The 18,399-nt window shown below is 38.2% G+C and overlaps 1 protein-coding gene across 2 annotated transcripts in view; it reads left to right on the forward strand.

The window, feature by feature from the left end:
- Positions 1-18,399, forward strand: part of tnksa (tankyrase, TRF1-interacting ankyrin-related ADP-ribose polymerase a) — an 88,704-nt gene that overhangs the window by 31,501 nt on the left and 38,804 nt on the right. For both annotated transcript variants that reach the window (XM_042748101.1, XM_042748102.1), the window contains exons 4-5: positions 4,332-4,368; positions 6,079-6,154. In XM_042748101.1, the coding sequence (XP_042604035.1) occupies positions 4,332-4,368; positions 6,079-6,154 (113 nt within the window). The remainder of the gene's footprint in view (positions 1-4,331; positions 4,369-6,078; positions 6,155-18,399) is intronic.

Consider the following 18,399-nt stretch of genomic DNA (forward strand, 5'->3'; position numbering starts at 1 on the left):
AGTTTTACCTCAAAATACCCTACAGATAATTTTTTATTTAGACACATACAGATATTTCTGTTTTTGGGACTCCTTTTTTATCTGATAGTTACTTCGTTCAATAATAGAAAAAAAGACATAACTTTTGACGTGAAAAATAAAATAAACAGAAGGCGACGACGGGTGTAATATCAATAAGCGCCAATGTTTCCTCCACAGACCAAACTGTCTCAGACATTTTTTCTTTTTTATATTGAACATAGCGTAGCCGTTTACTTTGCTGTTTGATCAAATAGTATGCTTTCGCTTATTTAGCCAGCTACGGAGAAACTGGTAGCCATGCAACAGAGTGGCAACGTCACACACATGCACTCTAACAGCACCGAGAATGTCTAACCGTGCCAAGAATTCCCGGTCTAGAACGGTACGTAGTCATGCTGCACTGTAACAGGCTCACGTGGAAATACAACTATAACCGTACCTGACAGTTCTTAGAACTGTTCGGCCCAATAGTAAAAAAGCGGCTATATTCAAGAGCAAATGAGAACCGTTTCGTGGGGGATCCCAGGTGTTAAAAAAAAAATACAAAAATTTTAATTAAAATTTCTAAATTGAAAATCGAATGGCAACCCACCGAATGAATATTTGAATAATGAATTATTCTGGTCCAGCCCTAGCTAGTTGTGACTGGTTTTGTGGCCCAGGGACACATGCATTTTAAAATGTTATTATTTAATTTTTAGCAGCCATTACTTCAGACTTCAATGTCACATGGTTAATCAGAAATAATTCTAATATGCTGATTTTGTGCTGGAGAAACATTTTACCTTATTATTATTAATGTTGGAAACATTTGTCCTTTTTAATATTTGATCAGGATTCTTTAAATGGAAAGTTCAAAAGAACAGCACTTATTTGAAAAATATTTTTTGTAACAATGTAAAATGTCTTCACTGACTCTTTTAATCAATTATATATATCTTTGCTAATAAAAAAAAGCATGTATACTGTGTGGTAAAACAAAGGCATAGCATTTCAATAATATTTGACTGTTAGTTTTCGATTAGATCATATTAAAGCAGCCTGAAAGGAACATATGACGTTAATTTAAAAATTACTCCTATTATTATATACTTGTATAACATTGGTGTCTCTGGGACCCCAGACAAAAATCGTTCTCAAAATGAGTGTTCAAAGTGGAGCTTCCTCTGGTGTTATACGTGCTGGATTGTTGCTGCCTCTCTCAGCTCTGCACATCCTTAATATTGAAATCCCTCATATTTGGCTTAGAATCTGAGTCAGGGTTGGTTTATAAAAGTGAGTGTTTGATACCACAGCATATCTCATACATAGATATCAGAATATTTTAGAAAGTTCATAGGCTTGGAGCAGTTAGCAACTGCCCAGTAAATTCCTAGCAACAACTCTGAACACATTAGCAACTACCTAGCAACAATTCAGGACACTTCACTGCGGGTGAGTTTTGCACTACTCACATGTACCACAGTTAATGTATAAATCTAGATCGTTTTTATATTGTTAAATGCTTCTTTTTAGCGTTTGGGTAAACAAGCATCTTTTTCATACAGAGAGAGCATCTGACATCTGACTGTAACAGTATGACTAGACTAATAGTCTCTCTGATGCTGTTATGAAAGATTGCTAAACTTGGCAGGCAGCTCGTTAATAGTCTCTGAAGTCGTGATATTTTCTGCCTCACCATCTGTGGTGTTTTCTTCTTTCTCTCTCTCTCTCTCTCTCTTTCTTTTTTCCTTAAAGCTCTCCTTCCTGTCAATAATGTCACTTAGCGTTCTGGAGGTGATTTGTCCCGGGGACATTCGGTGGTTTAATACCGACTAAGCAGGAAAAACTCTCAGAATACCAGACCTGGACGTGACAAGATTTCACTCCTGGTTCATTTTGCCGTCTACAAACGTAGCAGTTTCCATCTCTCATGGCGTGCTTTAGATGTAACACAGTGAAATTTATGATATCCATTAAACACGCTCTATAACTCGGCTCGTTTAGTTTCTCCTGGTTTGCGCCAATCAACAGTCAGACACCAAAAGGTCTATAGAACTGTTTATCTGGGGTGAAAAACCCCATTATATATGTGCATGCAGTCGAGAATTAACACATGCCAAGCACCAAATGCATTAAAAATTTAACTTTCTTAATTAAATAAAACAGTTACTCACTAGTGATCAATAATTTTATTAGGAAATGCAATATTGCATGCATGGTCTATGCATGCATTAAAGTCAAGCTATTAAAATCCTTTCTGATTTAAGTGGTTTGCGCAACTTGTTAATGTTTTGTTAGTTGATGCATTAGGTATTGTGAACTAATCAACCTAAGATAATAGTAATTCTTAAAATTAGTGTTGATTATTGTTAATGCCTGTTCCTTAATTATATATTATTATAAAATTAAAATGATGTATATGTGGAAATAAACATTCCATCATTAAAAATACAGTAAATGGTTTTTAAATAATATTTGGGGTTAACTAATGTAATTGAATTTAACCTTATTGTAAGTGCCACTCATGGTTTAAACAAAAGGCATAGATTTTATTTCTTTACTATTTTTCTCAAAAATATGTACGATTTTTAGATAAACTCACTCGTGACGTGTGCGTGGACATACGATCTTCCGACCATCTGAATTCGCACCGTGTACGCCCGCCTTTAATCTTGTAAAATGTGTGCTAAGTAGTAAGTACTGCCGCTCCATAGTATAAATAGCGTGTGTGCGATCGCGAATCTCGAAAGTGAAACTAAAAAGCAATCGTGCATTCAAAAGCCGTTTCAATGCCAGGCATAATAGCGGCTCCCTGATCCCCACAATTTTGTATACAGTTTAATTACAAAATAATATAACTGCGAAAGTAGGCTATTGAAATATATATTTTCCTCCCATCTTGTATTTATTCCCTTTAGGGTTTCTCTATACACATGTCAGTTCTGAACTGTCCTGTCATAATAAAGGCAAAACTGCCAAAAAAAACAAAAAAACAAAAACAAATATATGAATAGTATAATTATTATGTATTATTATTGTTTGTGTGTTTGTTTTACAGAGAGACAGTATATAATGCATAAATTTAAAAACAAGTGTGAACAGGATCCTTAGTTGAAATGCCAACAAATCAGTTCGGCAATAATACGGAAACGCTAAATAATCCCATTGTAAATATATATTGTTTATAAAAACTATGCAAAATAAAATTTTATGGTCTACTATTGGCAAAAACATAATTGAAGACCCTATACGTGTTTTTGTGTTTTGCACCACGCTCCATTTGGATCTCTCAGCAGGGGGGTCGTCAGGCTCGGAGGTTGGCCGCCCTCTCAGTGAAAACACACAACTGATGGCCTGACGAGCACACGGGGATGTAATGAGTCTTCCAGACATGCTGTTTTCTGCTTTATTACCATCCTTCCCACTCGTGATTCATAGCCTTTTGTTTGCGACTGCCACAAAGTGGCAAACAAGCCCTGCTTGCAGCATTTTGTTTTAGCCATTTTGTTGTTTAAACACCCCTACATGCAGCACATATGTCATGATATCCACCTCTCCACAACATTTTCACATGCCTTTCTGCTGCTTTTTCCACTCCCTCCCTCATTGGCCCTGTCTTTTTGCATCCTCCCCCCTTATTCTTCACTTCTCTTGTCTCCACAAGCCTCAGTAGAGAGAGAGAGAGAGCGATAGAGAGCACATGTGGGGGTGGGGAGGAATCACAGCTGAATTAGTTGAGTCTCTCTGATTGGCTGAGAGGCCGGGTATTGTGGGTAAGGGGGGGTGGGAGAGAGAGCAGGGCGGGCGGCATTTGTTTATTACATATTTCCCCCCCTTTCCCTTATCTCGTGTTATCACGGCAACGGCTTCTCTTATACAAACATAAAATAGACAGTGGAGGGGAAGTATCAGGCTCACTGACTATACAAGGGGAGGGGTGTATGTGTGTTTGTATATATGTGTGTGGTGTCTGTCTGCCTGAGAAAGAGAGCCATTTAATTTGTGGAGTGAACAGGGATATGCGTCAGTTCGTCCGTCGTATCCAAGACACTGCCGATGCCGTGTCCACAATCTGCTCAGTGTCACGGATTTATCAGGCGAGAGGGGTTGTGCTCGGCGACGCCACCACCAGAAGAGAGAGACAGGCAGAGAACGAGAGGAAAGCGAGGCAGCACTAGTGCACTGATGCCTGTGTGTACATGTGTTTGAGCGTGTCTGTGTGGGGCTGCCGGCGGTCCGCTGCTACTTAGTTACTCTGGCTTCTTGCTGCTGCTGTACGTCCTTCATCCTGTCTGCCTCTGACACCATGATTTTTTGTAATCACTTAGGCGAATACAAGAAGGACGAACTCCTGGAAGCTGCGAGGTGAGTACATGCCTTCTCAACCTTTCCTTGTCTCATTTCCCACTCTCCCATGATCCTGTTCTCTTGTACTGTTTCCATAGTCACTGTTTTCTTTTGTCTGTGCACATGGATGTGAATTAAGTGTCGGAGAAGGTCCCATAAAGGCCAGGGATTTCTGACTCAGTAGATGCGTTTTCATACGGACATGTGATGGCCTGGAGGAAGCTTGAGAGTTTCTATTTAGCAGCAGAATGCTTTATTCCATGTGGTGAATTCGGTTTTAATTGGTTTCCGAGTGCTGCAGGTGAAACCGCAGGAAGAGGATGCGAAGGAGATAGGGAGCTACCTGTTGTCCAAGGAAACTCCATTTCACTAAACACTTGGGCCATGGTGAAACAAAACTGCCCCTGGAAACATCTGACATTCCTGTGATCCCAGCAGTCACTGCCTCTGCCACAGAGAAAAGATGTTCCTTTTCATACTCTGGTCTACATCTCCATTGGCTTTGCCCCCCTCTTTATACCCCTGCCTTGAGGCACAGCCCGCAGCATGGATACAAATCAGGACTCTTTTTGTCTTAATGATCAAGAGAGAAAGGAACTACAAAGGCCTTGTAATTCTCTCCGCTGATCATTAGGAACATGTACGATCACAGGGGGCTGCATTGTTGTGGAATTAAGTTAACCCCCTCCCATGTAACCATATGAATTGAGAATTATTTGTAGAGACTTGCGGAATGGAAGATGGACGAAGCCGATAGACAGACAAACAATTCGCAAGAAAGTCGGGTTTGACTTATGGCCTGCTTTCCTCTAAGTGGTAATCTCCCGAAGACCAGGATGCATCTGCAAACGCATCAAGAAGATTGATGACACCCTCCCATTTCTCAGCCTCTCTTCCCAGTTGTAATCTCCCAGCCAGTCCTATTTTCCCATGTCGGCAGCAGAGTTTGCATTTAAATGAAGGATCTTGTGTTGTTCACTGAAGCCAGTTATCTGTAGTTACTGGCAAGAGGAGACCAGAGCAACTACACAAACCTTACTGTTTTTGTGAGGCTTGACCTGAGAAAAGCGCCTCTAGAGTCGACACAAGTCTGTTTTTGCATGCTTGCAAGAACCTGACTGTTTCCAAAGATGGAAAACTTGATGCTGACATGTCGACACGTTCCACTACATTGTTCTGCAGCTAATATGTCCCTTTGCCATTGTTCACCAGCACTTTGTAACTTTGTTTTGAAAGGTGCTATATGAATAAATGTTTAGCTACTTACTTTTGATTAGAGTGGCATCTGGCCCATCTTTGGCCCCAGATGGCACAAGGTTTTGGCCGTAGGTCTGGTATCTCTAACACTGTCATACTTGGTCACACTTGGGCTGTTGGTGAGATGTAAAGGAGTTGCTGGCAGGTGCTGATGAGTCAAACCTCTGCAGGCCACAAGGCTGGAGCTCCAAGCTATGGCTCACTCCAATTACAGTGAAAACTTTATATAGGGTATCTGCAAGTGCCACTCCTAGGCATGTGATAAATTTATATTGAAGGTACACTGTAAGTTACTACTTCATGTTCCGTGAAGTAAACCACCGATAGATGCTTATCATCTTATGTGCTCCTCTTCTTTTGGTTATGACTTTTATTCCCCCATCTCTCCTTTACCCTTCACTCCTCATCTTCTCTGTTTGTTCTTTTTTACTGTTCCCCTCTGTTCTTTAAAAAACTGCTGCTTTGCTTCAGGAGCGGAAATGAAGAGAAGCTCATGGCCCTGCTCACGCCGTTAAACGTCAACTGCCATGCCAGCGACGGTCGTAAGGTAAGAACATTCACTGCGCCATAAACATTTGAAAACTGCTGGTGAGAACTCCATAGAGCTGTTAATATTCTCCTTCTAACAAACTTCCCAAATGGAGTCAAGGTAGATACCATATTTAATAAACATCTCTTGGCAGGGTTATTATAGTTTTCGATTCTTGATATAGTTGTAATTTGGTTTTTATTTTCAATTTGTTTCAGTTTTTGTTAGTTTTCACTCATTGTTTGTTTTCTTTCCCAATGTTTTCTGTTTTCTGTTTATTTTAGGCTTAGTTTATGTAGTCTAATGAAATTTTTATGTTTAATGTAATGAGTTTATGGTATAGCATGTATCAAAAACTAATACCTAAAAATTACTTTGTTCTGTGATCAGATTTGCACTCATGAAAATGTGTTTTAGTTTGAATTCAGTTTTTCCCAGTTCTGTTAGTTTATATATATATATTTTTATTTCTGGTAACGAGAGCATTCTATTTAGTTTTTGTTTCATTTTCACACTAACACTGCTTATCGTTCCAACCAAAATAGAATTGATTCAAGTCAGCTATTGAGACATTGCCTTCATTTGCATATTTAATTAAATATGGTGTCTACCAGGCTTCATTGTGAGAAATGCGGCATTGTTCCCTTCCCCTTGCATTAGCTTATTTGCAGTTGAAAATAAGTTTAATGTATGTCATCATCATCAAATTACAAGTAAAAGTGAATGTGCAGGGTTGAGTTTAAAGCTGAAGCTGAGAAGCATCACTCTATATTTTGTTGTTTTAATTGGTTCATATTTATTCAAGTACATCACTCAAGTAATTTATGTGGAAGTGCCATTTAATTAGACTAGTTTATGTTTTCGTTCTTGTGTATGAAATTCAGGGCTCAACATTGCACTTATCAGAGTTTTAGGTTCAGAGAAATATTGCTTGCATTGGGTTTAAAGATTTAAGCAAACCCTCAGGTTTTTATGAATAAAAACGACAGTTTACTTGCACCAAGAGTACTAACCTACACTTCACTCATTGTGTGATTAATGTGAGCTTTAAATTGAGTTTTTTTTTTGTTGTTGTTGCATGATGCATGTGGACTTGTTAAGTGTGTTTTCAGATCGGATATATCTATTTTAAACAAGACTTGTATGAATTTTGTCGGCAGCGCATGTAAGACTGTGTACAGCAACTTTTTCATCAATATTTGTCACTGAGGACAAGATAGGAGCAGTGAAATGGTTGCAGAAGAGTCCTAATCTCTCAGTAAGATCGAGGGCTTGATTTAGAGGAATTACTCTCAGCCAGTTCTCCATGTAGTCCTCATGCATATTTATCGAATATTGGCTGATTTCCCAAGCGTGCTACCCAAAATGTTGTTTTTTTTCCTCTGCTTTGGTAAACATTTTGAGAAGAGTCTGTCTGAAGACATGCACTCTCATCTCGTATGCACTGTCTGTGACATTACTGAAAAGTGTTTAACAAAGATTGGTGCCTTATTGCATAATTATTCCTTTAATTCAGCAGAATATGGCAGTAATAATTTTAGATTGCGAATGCAGTATATAAAAGCACTCTGAAGGATGCTGCAATGATTTGCCAGTGTTTTTTATTTCTTTTCTTTTTTTCCTCCATGCTGATCGGGATTAACAAATCACTGTCACTTGTGATTACAAGCTAAGACATTTTATTAAATTTTAAAGAAATTGCAGGACGGATTTCATTTTGTATGTCAGGTACCAATCCTCTAATTTCATAGATATTTTTAATACTTCATACCATATAAATGTCTGCAAATTTGAATGCAACTTAACATGGGATTTGGCTTTTTTTAAAGTATTTTGCTTGAGTGTAATGCTTAAAAAATAATACAATATGTACGCAAACATAATCCTAAAATGACTAACTGCAGTTACATGGTTGTATTAGATTGCATTTACTGACACTTTAATTGATTTTATTTTATTTTATGAAATTATTTGTTTTGAGATATCTTGAATAGAATGCAATTGATGTCCAAAACATTTAATGCAGTGCAGCGCTGCACTTTTAAAAACGCCTCTGTGCTTCTCATTGCTGTTTATTTTGCAACATTTATAACACAACATAAATGTTGTCCTTTTGATCTAAACATCGGCCATTTCACATTGCACTAAGCATCCTTGTTTTTATTTTTTTATTTTTTTAAACAGCCTAGATTGAAATTCATCCCTGAACTTGTTTAACAAGGTCTCTCTTCATCTTAAAACAGGTGAGTGGAGTAAAGGCTCACTGAGGATGTACCTGAGATTGGCTTTTATCGACCCAAGGGCCCATATCTCGGCTGTCTGTGTTAGCGCCTCTAACAAAGTCTGATGCTCGTCACTTTAGTAATTTCAGAGAGTGTTTCTGTGTGAGATGCCGTCATTAGTAAAGGGATTACAGTATATAGATGCATCTGATCTGTACCCTCTCGAATGAATCTCAGTGGATTCATCCCACTCACAGAATAGATTGGCATTGCATTTCGTGTTTAATAGATTTTGGTTAATGATGCGTAAGAATTTTACAGTCACCAAGATGATGCTTATTCAAACACAAAGAGCTGGCATGTGCATTATGCCCGGGATAATCTTTAGCTCTTTTGGACTTAATGAAAAAACGCTCTTTCTGGGTCCATCTGCTTTAGTTGGCTGTTTTGCTCTCCCAGGCAGCTTTATAGGTGTATAAAGATCAGTCTTAGCTAATGTTAATAGCGGCTTCTCCCTGAATCACAGAGATGCCACTCTCCTGCCTTTTGTTGCTTTCTTTGCTTCTGAATGCAGCCCTTGGTGTGCTCGCTACTTCATTAGATACAGAAAGACACCACAGGAAGAATAGAGCATGTCAGGTCGCAAAGCTGGAATCCTTTGTTTGTTTGATGTAATCAGAAAATACCTTCTTCTGTAGATCCACCGAGAGGTGTTTCTCTATTGTCTGTTTACCTGGTTTTATTCTTCTCCGCTCTACAATGAAGAGAAAGACCTGGAAGCGTGTTATTTAGAGCTCTGTCCCTTTAATTTCATAGCCAATTTGATCCACCTGATACTCTAGTCTCAACCATGAAAAGTGATTTGACTTACAGCGACCGCCAGCACTGTTTAGAGACAGAGCCTTCCTCCACAAAACACCCCCGTCCTGTAATGCTGAGCAGATTTAAGCTGGACCCCCGCCAAACGCCCATATGGTTGAATTATGTATTCTGCACTCAGACAGAAAAGCACTTCCTTGGTCTTCTTTCCACACATCTCTGTGCCAAACAGTGTGTTGTGGTTATACTCGATGTTCTGTAATAATTGGGGGTGTATTGGTTCAGATTTCTCATGGTTTGGTTTTGGTTTTATGATTATGCTTTCAATCAGTAAATACTGCAGATGTTTTGGTTAAGGGCAGGGTGCGATTTGTGAAAAAAAACAGAGGGGGGGATGCTTTTGAAATTTTTTATGAAATGTTTTTAATACGACGGAAATTGTATTTAGTGTGATCTCAGTTTAATAAAAACGTTGTAAGCCTACGTAGGCCTATTAATTGTAATGATTTAATGTCCACGGTTATTCAAACAACAAATTACATCAAGAAAGCGAGCAAAGAACGCAACGGAGCTTTTTGAAACTCTGAATCAGTTAAACCATTACGTCGCAAAATGATTCACTGTTTCGAAGTGCTCCAGAGCGTGTATCGCGAATCATTTGATTTAGATCGGGACTTCAAAGCGTGTATCGCGAATCATTTGATTCAGATCGGGATGTCAGAGCGGGTTTGCATGATGTTTTTTTCCCTACCGGTTTTAGGGATAAAAGTTATTCAGGGGAGATGCATAGACCAGAGGGGGGGGGGGAATCCCCCCCATCCCCCCCGGCAAATCGCACCCTGGTTAAGGGTACCAATTAGTTTAAATTGAAGCTGTTCACTATAACTTCATATTTTAGAACACTCAATACTGGCATTATTCTCCACATTTATTTTTCATAAAGCCTCTCTTATTATACCTTTACATGCATTAAACCATATATTGATTTATATATAGAGCGAGAGAGAGAGTGAGAAAGCAAAAAAGGCATGATTTTCTGATGTAAATAATTTTAGCATATTTTTTATATGTGCCAAGTGACAAAATATAGTAATAAACGGTGGGATCTTCATATGCATGTTATATATAAGGGGTGGTGAACTTTGGTCCTTGAGAGCTGCAGCCCTGCAGAGTTCAGCTTCAACCCTTATTAAAACTAAAACTAAAACTTAAAAAAAAAGGGTTGAAGCAAAACTCTGCAGGGCTGCGGCTCTCCAGGACCAACGTTCGCCACCCCTGTTATATATGTATGTAGCCTATGTTGCTTATCTTTATGTCGGCTTTATTGTGAATACATCAGTTTCTTTTCCTCTCGGCCTCGTGTACAATCATTTAGCAATACAATACAATTATTGTAAATGTTTTGTAAAAATGGACAACTCACAATTCATATAGTGGTGATGTTTGACTTGAAAGAACATTTTATTTTTTTTAATTCTATTATAATGTCATTGCACTAATGTAATGTTAGGCCTCTTTCACTGATATTTGTTGCCTTTTCTTCCTGACTGTTGCCCAGCTTTAATGTTTACAGTGAACACAAGATTTAGTGAAAGGCTTTGTCCACCTCTCTTTTCTAAAAAGTGTGGGATGTTTGTGTTGATAACACTGTCTTCAGTGCTACGTTTCATTTTATAGAACTTTTCACAGTTGCTTCATGCTGCACAATCAATCAAGCAGGTTGGATTAGTTTTTTTTTTTTTTTTTTTTTGCTTTTACTGAGAATAGAAACATGACCCTTGTGTTGTCTGTAAGCGAAAACACCATGCTGGTGAGGGAGGTCTACCAGGTCCGCTGCAACATGTCCAAACTTGCACTACAAGGTGCTTCACCATGGTAGTTTTGGTCATGCATAGTGCTTTGATATTCAGACTGGAGCATGATAATGTTCACTGAGCCTTAATTAGCCAAGATATCTCCATTCAAAATGATATCTTCCGCTCCACTCCACTGCCAGATATGAGCAACTTCTGTATGGATGGCAATGGTGTGACGCACTTTCACCCGCTCTCCATTACAAGTGAACCACTATTTATTCTGTAATTATATGTTTGCCTCAGTGGCCATCACGCTCTGAGCCCTGGATGCTGTAACAGATGGCCTTGGGCCCTCAATTTATTGCTTGCTGTTTTCCACACACTTCACCTCTCTGGGGATTTTAGATTATACAGGACACATCATTCATAAAATAATATTGATTTAGTTGTTGTGTTTTTTCCCTTCCTGTGTTCCCTTGCAGAAACCAAGCACATGGATACAAATGCAAGTGATTTTCTCAAGGTTCCAATATCGAGACCACAGCAATGTTCAATAGCATTTATGAAATGGCACGGCTTTTACATAATACTTAAACTGCAATTATGAAAAAGCACTACTTTAGTACTTTAGTTAGTCAACTAAAAGTATGGTGGCCCAGTAGTGCACCACACAACGAAATCTCAACACAACAGAAACAAGCCGCAACATAACTAAATTAGCACAACGCAACGCAATGGAAACGAGCTGCAACACAACGGAATTAGCACAACACAACGGAAACAAGTCGCAACACAACAGAATTTGCACATCACAATGGAAACAAGCCGCAACACAACGGAAACAAGTCGCAACACAACAGAATTAGCACAACACAATGGAAACAAGTTGCAACACAACAGAATTAGCACATCACAATGGAAACAAGCCGGAACACAACGGAAACAAGTCACAACACAACAGAATTAGTACAATACAATGGAGAGAATCCGCAACACAGCGGAATTAGCACAACCAACAGAAAGAATACGCAACACAACGAAGCTGCAACACAATGGAATTAGCACAACACAATGGAAACAAGCGGCAACACAACAGAAACAAGGCACAACACAACGAAGCAGCAACAACAAAATTAGCACAACACAATGGAAACCGTCCACAATATAGCAAAATTACCACAACACAAGGAAATCAGTCCTATGTGTTGTGTTGTGCACTACTGGGCCACCGTATTAAAGTATTAATAAGGTAAATTAATACAGCAAGTAAACATTGCTTCAAGTAATTATTCAAATAAATATGTACAGCTCTGATGGTTTAATGTACTTTTTACATTTCACATAATTCACTTTATTCTTTATTGTTCTCTGTTTACACAATCTATTTTTATATATTTCACTTAATTCAAATTGAGTTTTTAAAAATCACACTTTTTTTACATTTTAACAATTCAAATATTTTTTGCAGTTCTATACAATTTACGTGTGTTCTTTCTGTTTACATTTTTGAGAATTTGACCATTCACTTTTTTAGAACGTATATCGAACCCTAGTATAAAGTAGAATGTGCTTTTTAACAGGCAAGTGTGAAACAGAATCGTAATGAACTGTGTTTGGTTATATTTCCACATCTATTATGTATAACAGCATGAACCTAGAGGCTTCTGCCATTTTCAACATCTATCCTAATAGATCTCATCTCAGCCTTTGCCACGCAGACCGACATCTCTCTCAGCACCCTGCAAATTACCTCACACTCATCTTTCCCATGTATTGCTGTTGTAAGTGTTTTGATGCTGACCAATTTTAGTAGCTTCAAAGTTGTACCAACAATGATATATTGAAAGCTCGTCTCTAGTCCCATGCTGTGAAATTAGGGCTTCCTGTTTTCTTATTTGAAGGGTGGTCTCATCACGAGCAGAGATTCTTTTGCACTGCCGAATATATTCAGTGCCTTGTGCTCATTGTAATACACTGAATCAAGATCACTGCAAAATCAATTAGGTTTTTTTGCAAATGTGAAAGCCTGTTCTCATGTCAGTCAGATTTTGTTGCTATCTTACTAGTCAGCTGTCTAGAGGTTATCCTATTTAAAAGTAGAGGCTCTGATCTTTATTTTGGTGTATTGCATATTCAAATATTCATGCAGCAAAATAAACTGGAGGCCATCAAATTTTAGTGAAAATCATCAAAATCGCGGGCAGTGGCTGGCAACTTTTTTCAAAAATGCTGGCAGGGAAAGAGTTAAGAAAGCTTTAATGCTGTATTGTCTATTCTTGTAACACTTGTGCTTTTGTGTGTGTGTGTATATATATATATATATATATATATATATATATATATATATATATATATATATATATATATATATATATATATATATATATATACACACACACACACACATACACACACACATACACACACACACAGTATATATACATTTTTGGTTTGTTAAGTGTACTACAAACCATGTAAAATAAGGCTTTCTTTTAAAGCTGTACTCTTGTATTTGTTCTTGGTATTTTTACTACTCTACTCTGCTTACTGTATGCAGATTTCTTCAGAGTATTCTATTTTCAGTTTTTCTACAATGGCTTCTTGTTGCGTAGGAGGTAAAGGTCTTGACAGTTCTGTTCTTTAATTTATTGCAGATTAAATAGGTCTCTCAAGACAGCAGTCTCCAAGCATGTGGTAAGATTTACTGCCACAATCCTCTATCAAGTATCTCTTATGAGGTGTTGCTCATTCATTATTGTAAGTTTTTTAAATTAGAGCTTTCAGCAGATTAATATAATTAATTTTAATTAATTAAATTTTTGCTAGTGTTGCTGGTGCGTAAGTGGCTTGCTTACTTGTTAATTTTATTAAAAAAAAGAATGACTTGAGAAATATATTGTTAATATAAGACGTTAATGTGCTGGGAGGCTGAATTTAAAGGGCCAGTTATTAAAATTCAAATTGTGATTATCTGTTATCCTAATATCATATAATGATGTTGGTATTTATAATGCTCCCTCAGAAATGTACATCATGTTGCACAGCATTTACTCTCTTCTGTCATATTTTCTGGCTGGCCGTGTTGTCTCAGCATTTCATGGCAGCTGTGACCCTGGAGGAGCTCCTGCTCAGCGAAGCGTTAGCATGTTAAATGTACCCCCTTGAACTGCTTTGTATTCAGGTTGGGCCTCTGCCTGCCTTTCTCTTGTCAGCATGTGAGGAACCAGGCACGTGGTTGGCGCCTCTCATATTGCAATTTGCTACAACCTGTGAGGATTCAGTGCCATGCAGAGCTGTGGTGATTCAAAGGATGAAAAGTGACTGTCCTGCGAATTAAAGTCTCGAGGATGGAAATGGTGACCATTGGTCTTACTATACACACTTTACAGACTAGCTTTGAGCAACAATTCAGTTGAAACGTGGCCTCTGTTCAGTTTGAATCGATTTGGCCACACGTAACATGAAGTTGACTTGGTATCTATCTATCTATCTATCTATCTATCTATCTATCTATCTATCTATCTATCTATCTATCTATCTATCATTCTATCATTCTATCTATCGTTCTATCATTCTATCTATCGTTCTATCTATTGTTCTGTCGTTCTGTCTATCTATCGTTCTATCTATCGTTATATTTATCATTCGTTAATTTTTTTCTTTCTGTCTTTTTTTGTTTGTATGTTTTTCTGTCTGTCTTTTGTTCTTTTTTTTTTTTCATTATTTTTTTCTGTCGTTCTATCTATTCAACCTAGATATCATTTTATCTGTCGATCTAGCTGTTATTCATCATTCTATCATTTTTTGTTTTTCTGTCTATATTTTTCTTTGTTTTTTATTTCTATAGTTTTCTTTCTTTTTATTAGACATTTAAAATTAAACATTTGAAAATTTTCTTGCATTCAAAATCAAATTGCAATTCTACATCCTATTTGCTACCACAATTCAAATTAAATCCATGAATTGAAATTGAAATTTAAAAGGCGTTCCCAATTTATTTCTAAATGTTGCAAAACATCCTGTATGTCACAGACATATTTGTTTGTTACTTTGCATTATGCTCATGAAGTTTCATGTACAACACAATCTGGTATATAATTTTTAGTGAATCCACTGTCCTGCATGCTGAAGAAAAGCTCCCTGAGATTGCGGACAGCAGGTGCAGGATTCAGTAGCTGATGGGTAACTAGATGTTCGATTAAACACTTGGCCTATTGAAACCTAGAAACAGTGTGAAAGCCATGCTGATTTGTCCATCACTCTCCCAGACACTCATCATTAGTCCTGAACCTCTCAATGCTGCAAGCATCTCTCTCACATGGCGTGGCAAAGCCCAGAACAACTCCCCATCAAGATCAGACACCACACTTTGACCAGCGGCACTGATGAAAAAGTCAGATTTCTGTGGAGCAGCTGCTCTCCACAACCAAAGGCTAGATTTGCATCCACTAGAAGTCAGACCAGCTACAGGGACAGTGTGGGTTTCTCCACAGGGTGCAGGTGGTGGGTCAGGCATGGAGGCACACCTCATCCACTTTCAGGGACACATATAATCTCCTAAACACCTACAGAAGTTAGCGATGCTGTCGACCATCCAGGGTGACTTGAGGGCGCAGTATAGGCTAATTTATACTTCTGCGTCAAAACTACGCTGTAGGTTGTGCATAGTACGTGCAGGCTGCGGGGTAGCCTGACATGCACGTCTCCAAAAATGTCACAGCGTGTCAAATCTACATGGACTGCAAGCGCTGTGATTGGTCTGCTAGTACCCCTCCCTCCGTATGTGAGTTTTGTGTGTGTTTTGCACTTTAATATATTTTAATGTTACAAAATAAAACTAAGCCAAGAACAAGTGTCTTATCATTTATTATAAAATGTAGCATTACATCACTTTGTTGTCCGCGACAAACAGTTGTCATGTCCTTGTGGAGATTGAAAGAATGCCATCGAATGCTGTTTCATTGTCGTCTCTTTTTTGTAGTTTTAAATAAATGATCTGTTCTTTGATATTTATTTGCCACCATCATGGCTGATGCTTCTCCGTCAAGCTGCTGCTTCTTTAGCTTTTGCCGTGGTCTGCGGGTTACACAAGCAGCATGCCCGTGGACACTGCGGACTGGCTGTTTTCATGTGTACTGCACGTCAAGGCGGACAACGACGCAGAAGTATAAATGAAAACTGACGCACATCCTACGGTGTAGAGGCTACGGTGTGTGTCCGACGCAGAAGTATATGTGTAGGGGATAGGGTGTGTGTTATAAGTGGAAGTTTATGTAAGTGCTACGTTTTAAGAGGGTTAAGACACTTAGGGCGACAGTGGTTTGGCCCGGGAGACAGAGAGGGAGTGCCGATGTGTGAAAGGAAGGAGTGCTTCGCAATAGTTGTAGCTGTCTGAACGATGGAAAAAGCAGAGTCATTAGTCTCCTGTCTGGAGAAGAGGTTGTCAGTGAAGACAGAGACACTGCTCATCATGATACGTTTAAGGCCACACTAAAAGCTGAGCTCCATCTTTGCTGAAAAAGCTCTCTTTGCGGTGGCACTTTTTCATGGCAAGGGCACTATGAGTGGACAGGCTTTTCATCAAAATGTGAGAACATTCACACACAGTTAGCAGGATGACTGCGAAAATAAAATTAAAAAATCACAACCCAGTGGCACATTTTTGAAGTGAATTTTTGCTCTAATTTGTTCAAACTGATAAAGGCTAGGTTTTAGGAGGTAGCACTTTTGCACATTCTATCAGTTCAGACTCAGTGTTAAATGTAGCTTTTTACACTTGAAGCATTTGCTCAGTCAAGGCGATCTGAATTTGCCCCTCTTTCTTGTCTGCATTTACACTGTGTTGTTGTTCAAAAGTATGCTTTCGTAATCAACCTGAGTACCTCTAAAAGCTATTTATTGCTGCAAAAATAAAACAATTTGCAATTCGCTTCTTGATTTGCGTTCACATTAGCCACAACACAAAAGTAGCTCACACTGATTTTCCAAACCCCTTCTTTTTTAAAAACTACAAAGCTGGATTTTAGTAAAAGTGAAGGTAGGTTTGATATTCTGTGAAGTATTTTGTAATTCTTCCTAGAATTCAGCTTTGTAGTTGACAAGCTAGGCAATATCGCGTTCATGATCGCAGATGAAATGCCTGCGATAATGAATGCGATATTGCGACGCTTGTCAGTGAACTACGGCTCTGTATAGTAAATGCCACTCAATCTGAAAGCACGTGATGGAGATTTACTACTAATCACAGAACCGGCTTTACTGACAAGCTGCACATGATTTTCATTTATTTTATAGAAATCAACGTAAAATCAAAGCAGAGATGAATGACTTGCCCTGACTCTTTTTCTTAAAAATGGAAAAGTATTTATCAGTTCCATGCTAGCTTTAGACAATGTCTCTGAACACTGATTGAAAGCCATACTTGTGAGTGTGTGTGTGTGTGTTTGAGAGAGAGAGAATAGGAAGCGTACTCCAGAGTGTGAGATTTGCCACGGTCTGGGTTTAAAAATGATGGAGCTCTCTGAAGTGCAGGACGTTAACACAGCACACTGGAGCACATTATCAAGATGCCTTCTACAGGGGCTCAGGGAAAAACAATCACTTACCGTGCGCCTACCGCAGATTCCATCAATCATGTCACAGTTGTTCCATGGTGAACAATTGAGTTTTTCTTTTTCTCTGTGTTTTTACTCTTTCTCACTGGTGCTTTTTTCTCAGATTAGTTTTGAGCTGGGCTCTGTTGTATGTTAAATATACACTGTAGTCAGCTCCACTTAACCCATCTGAACTTTTAACCAGGAGACTAAACTTGTGCAGTAAGCTTGTTCCCTTCCTTAGTTGTGCAGTTGTTATTTTGTATTTATCTGATCTTCTTTCTCCAAGAGACACAAAAACAAATTCCACTCCATTTTCTTTTAGAGAAAGTGCTAATGGATACAAAAATGAACATTTTCATCATTTACTTACCCTCAGGGTGTTCCAAACTTGACTGATTTTCTTTTGTGGAATGAAAACATTTGGAAAAATATCTATATTGTTTTAATTGAAAATCAGTGAAGCCTAGTGTTATTTTCGGACAGCACTGCCTTTGAGTGTATGGGTGAAAAACACTTAAAAACATTCTTCGAAATATTCTCTTTTATGTGTAGAAAGAAAGAAGAAAGAAAGTCATAAAGGTTTGGAGTGACATTGGTAAATGATGACACAATTTCCTTTTTTTTTTTTTTTTTTTTTTTGCCATTAACAAGCATTATTTTATAACCCGATGTCTTTTAGCTAAACCACACAATAAATATCTTTAAGAAGGTATGATGAAGACATTCTCATCCATGTCAGTACATTAGAAGCCATTGTTCCATTGACTGCCACATCATTACTCTGGGTGGGATTGTACTGTTTATATGGTGTGATAACATTCGCCTTAACA

Source organism: Cyprinus carpio, chromosome B21 (assembly GCF_018340385.1).
Source record: "Cyprinus carpio isolate SPL01 chromosome B21, ASM1834038v1, whole genome shotgun sequence".
NCBI lineage: Eukaryota > Metazoa > Chordata > Actinopteri > Cypriniformes > Cyprinidae > Cyprinus > Cyprinus carpio.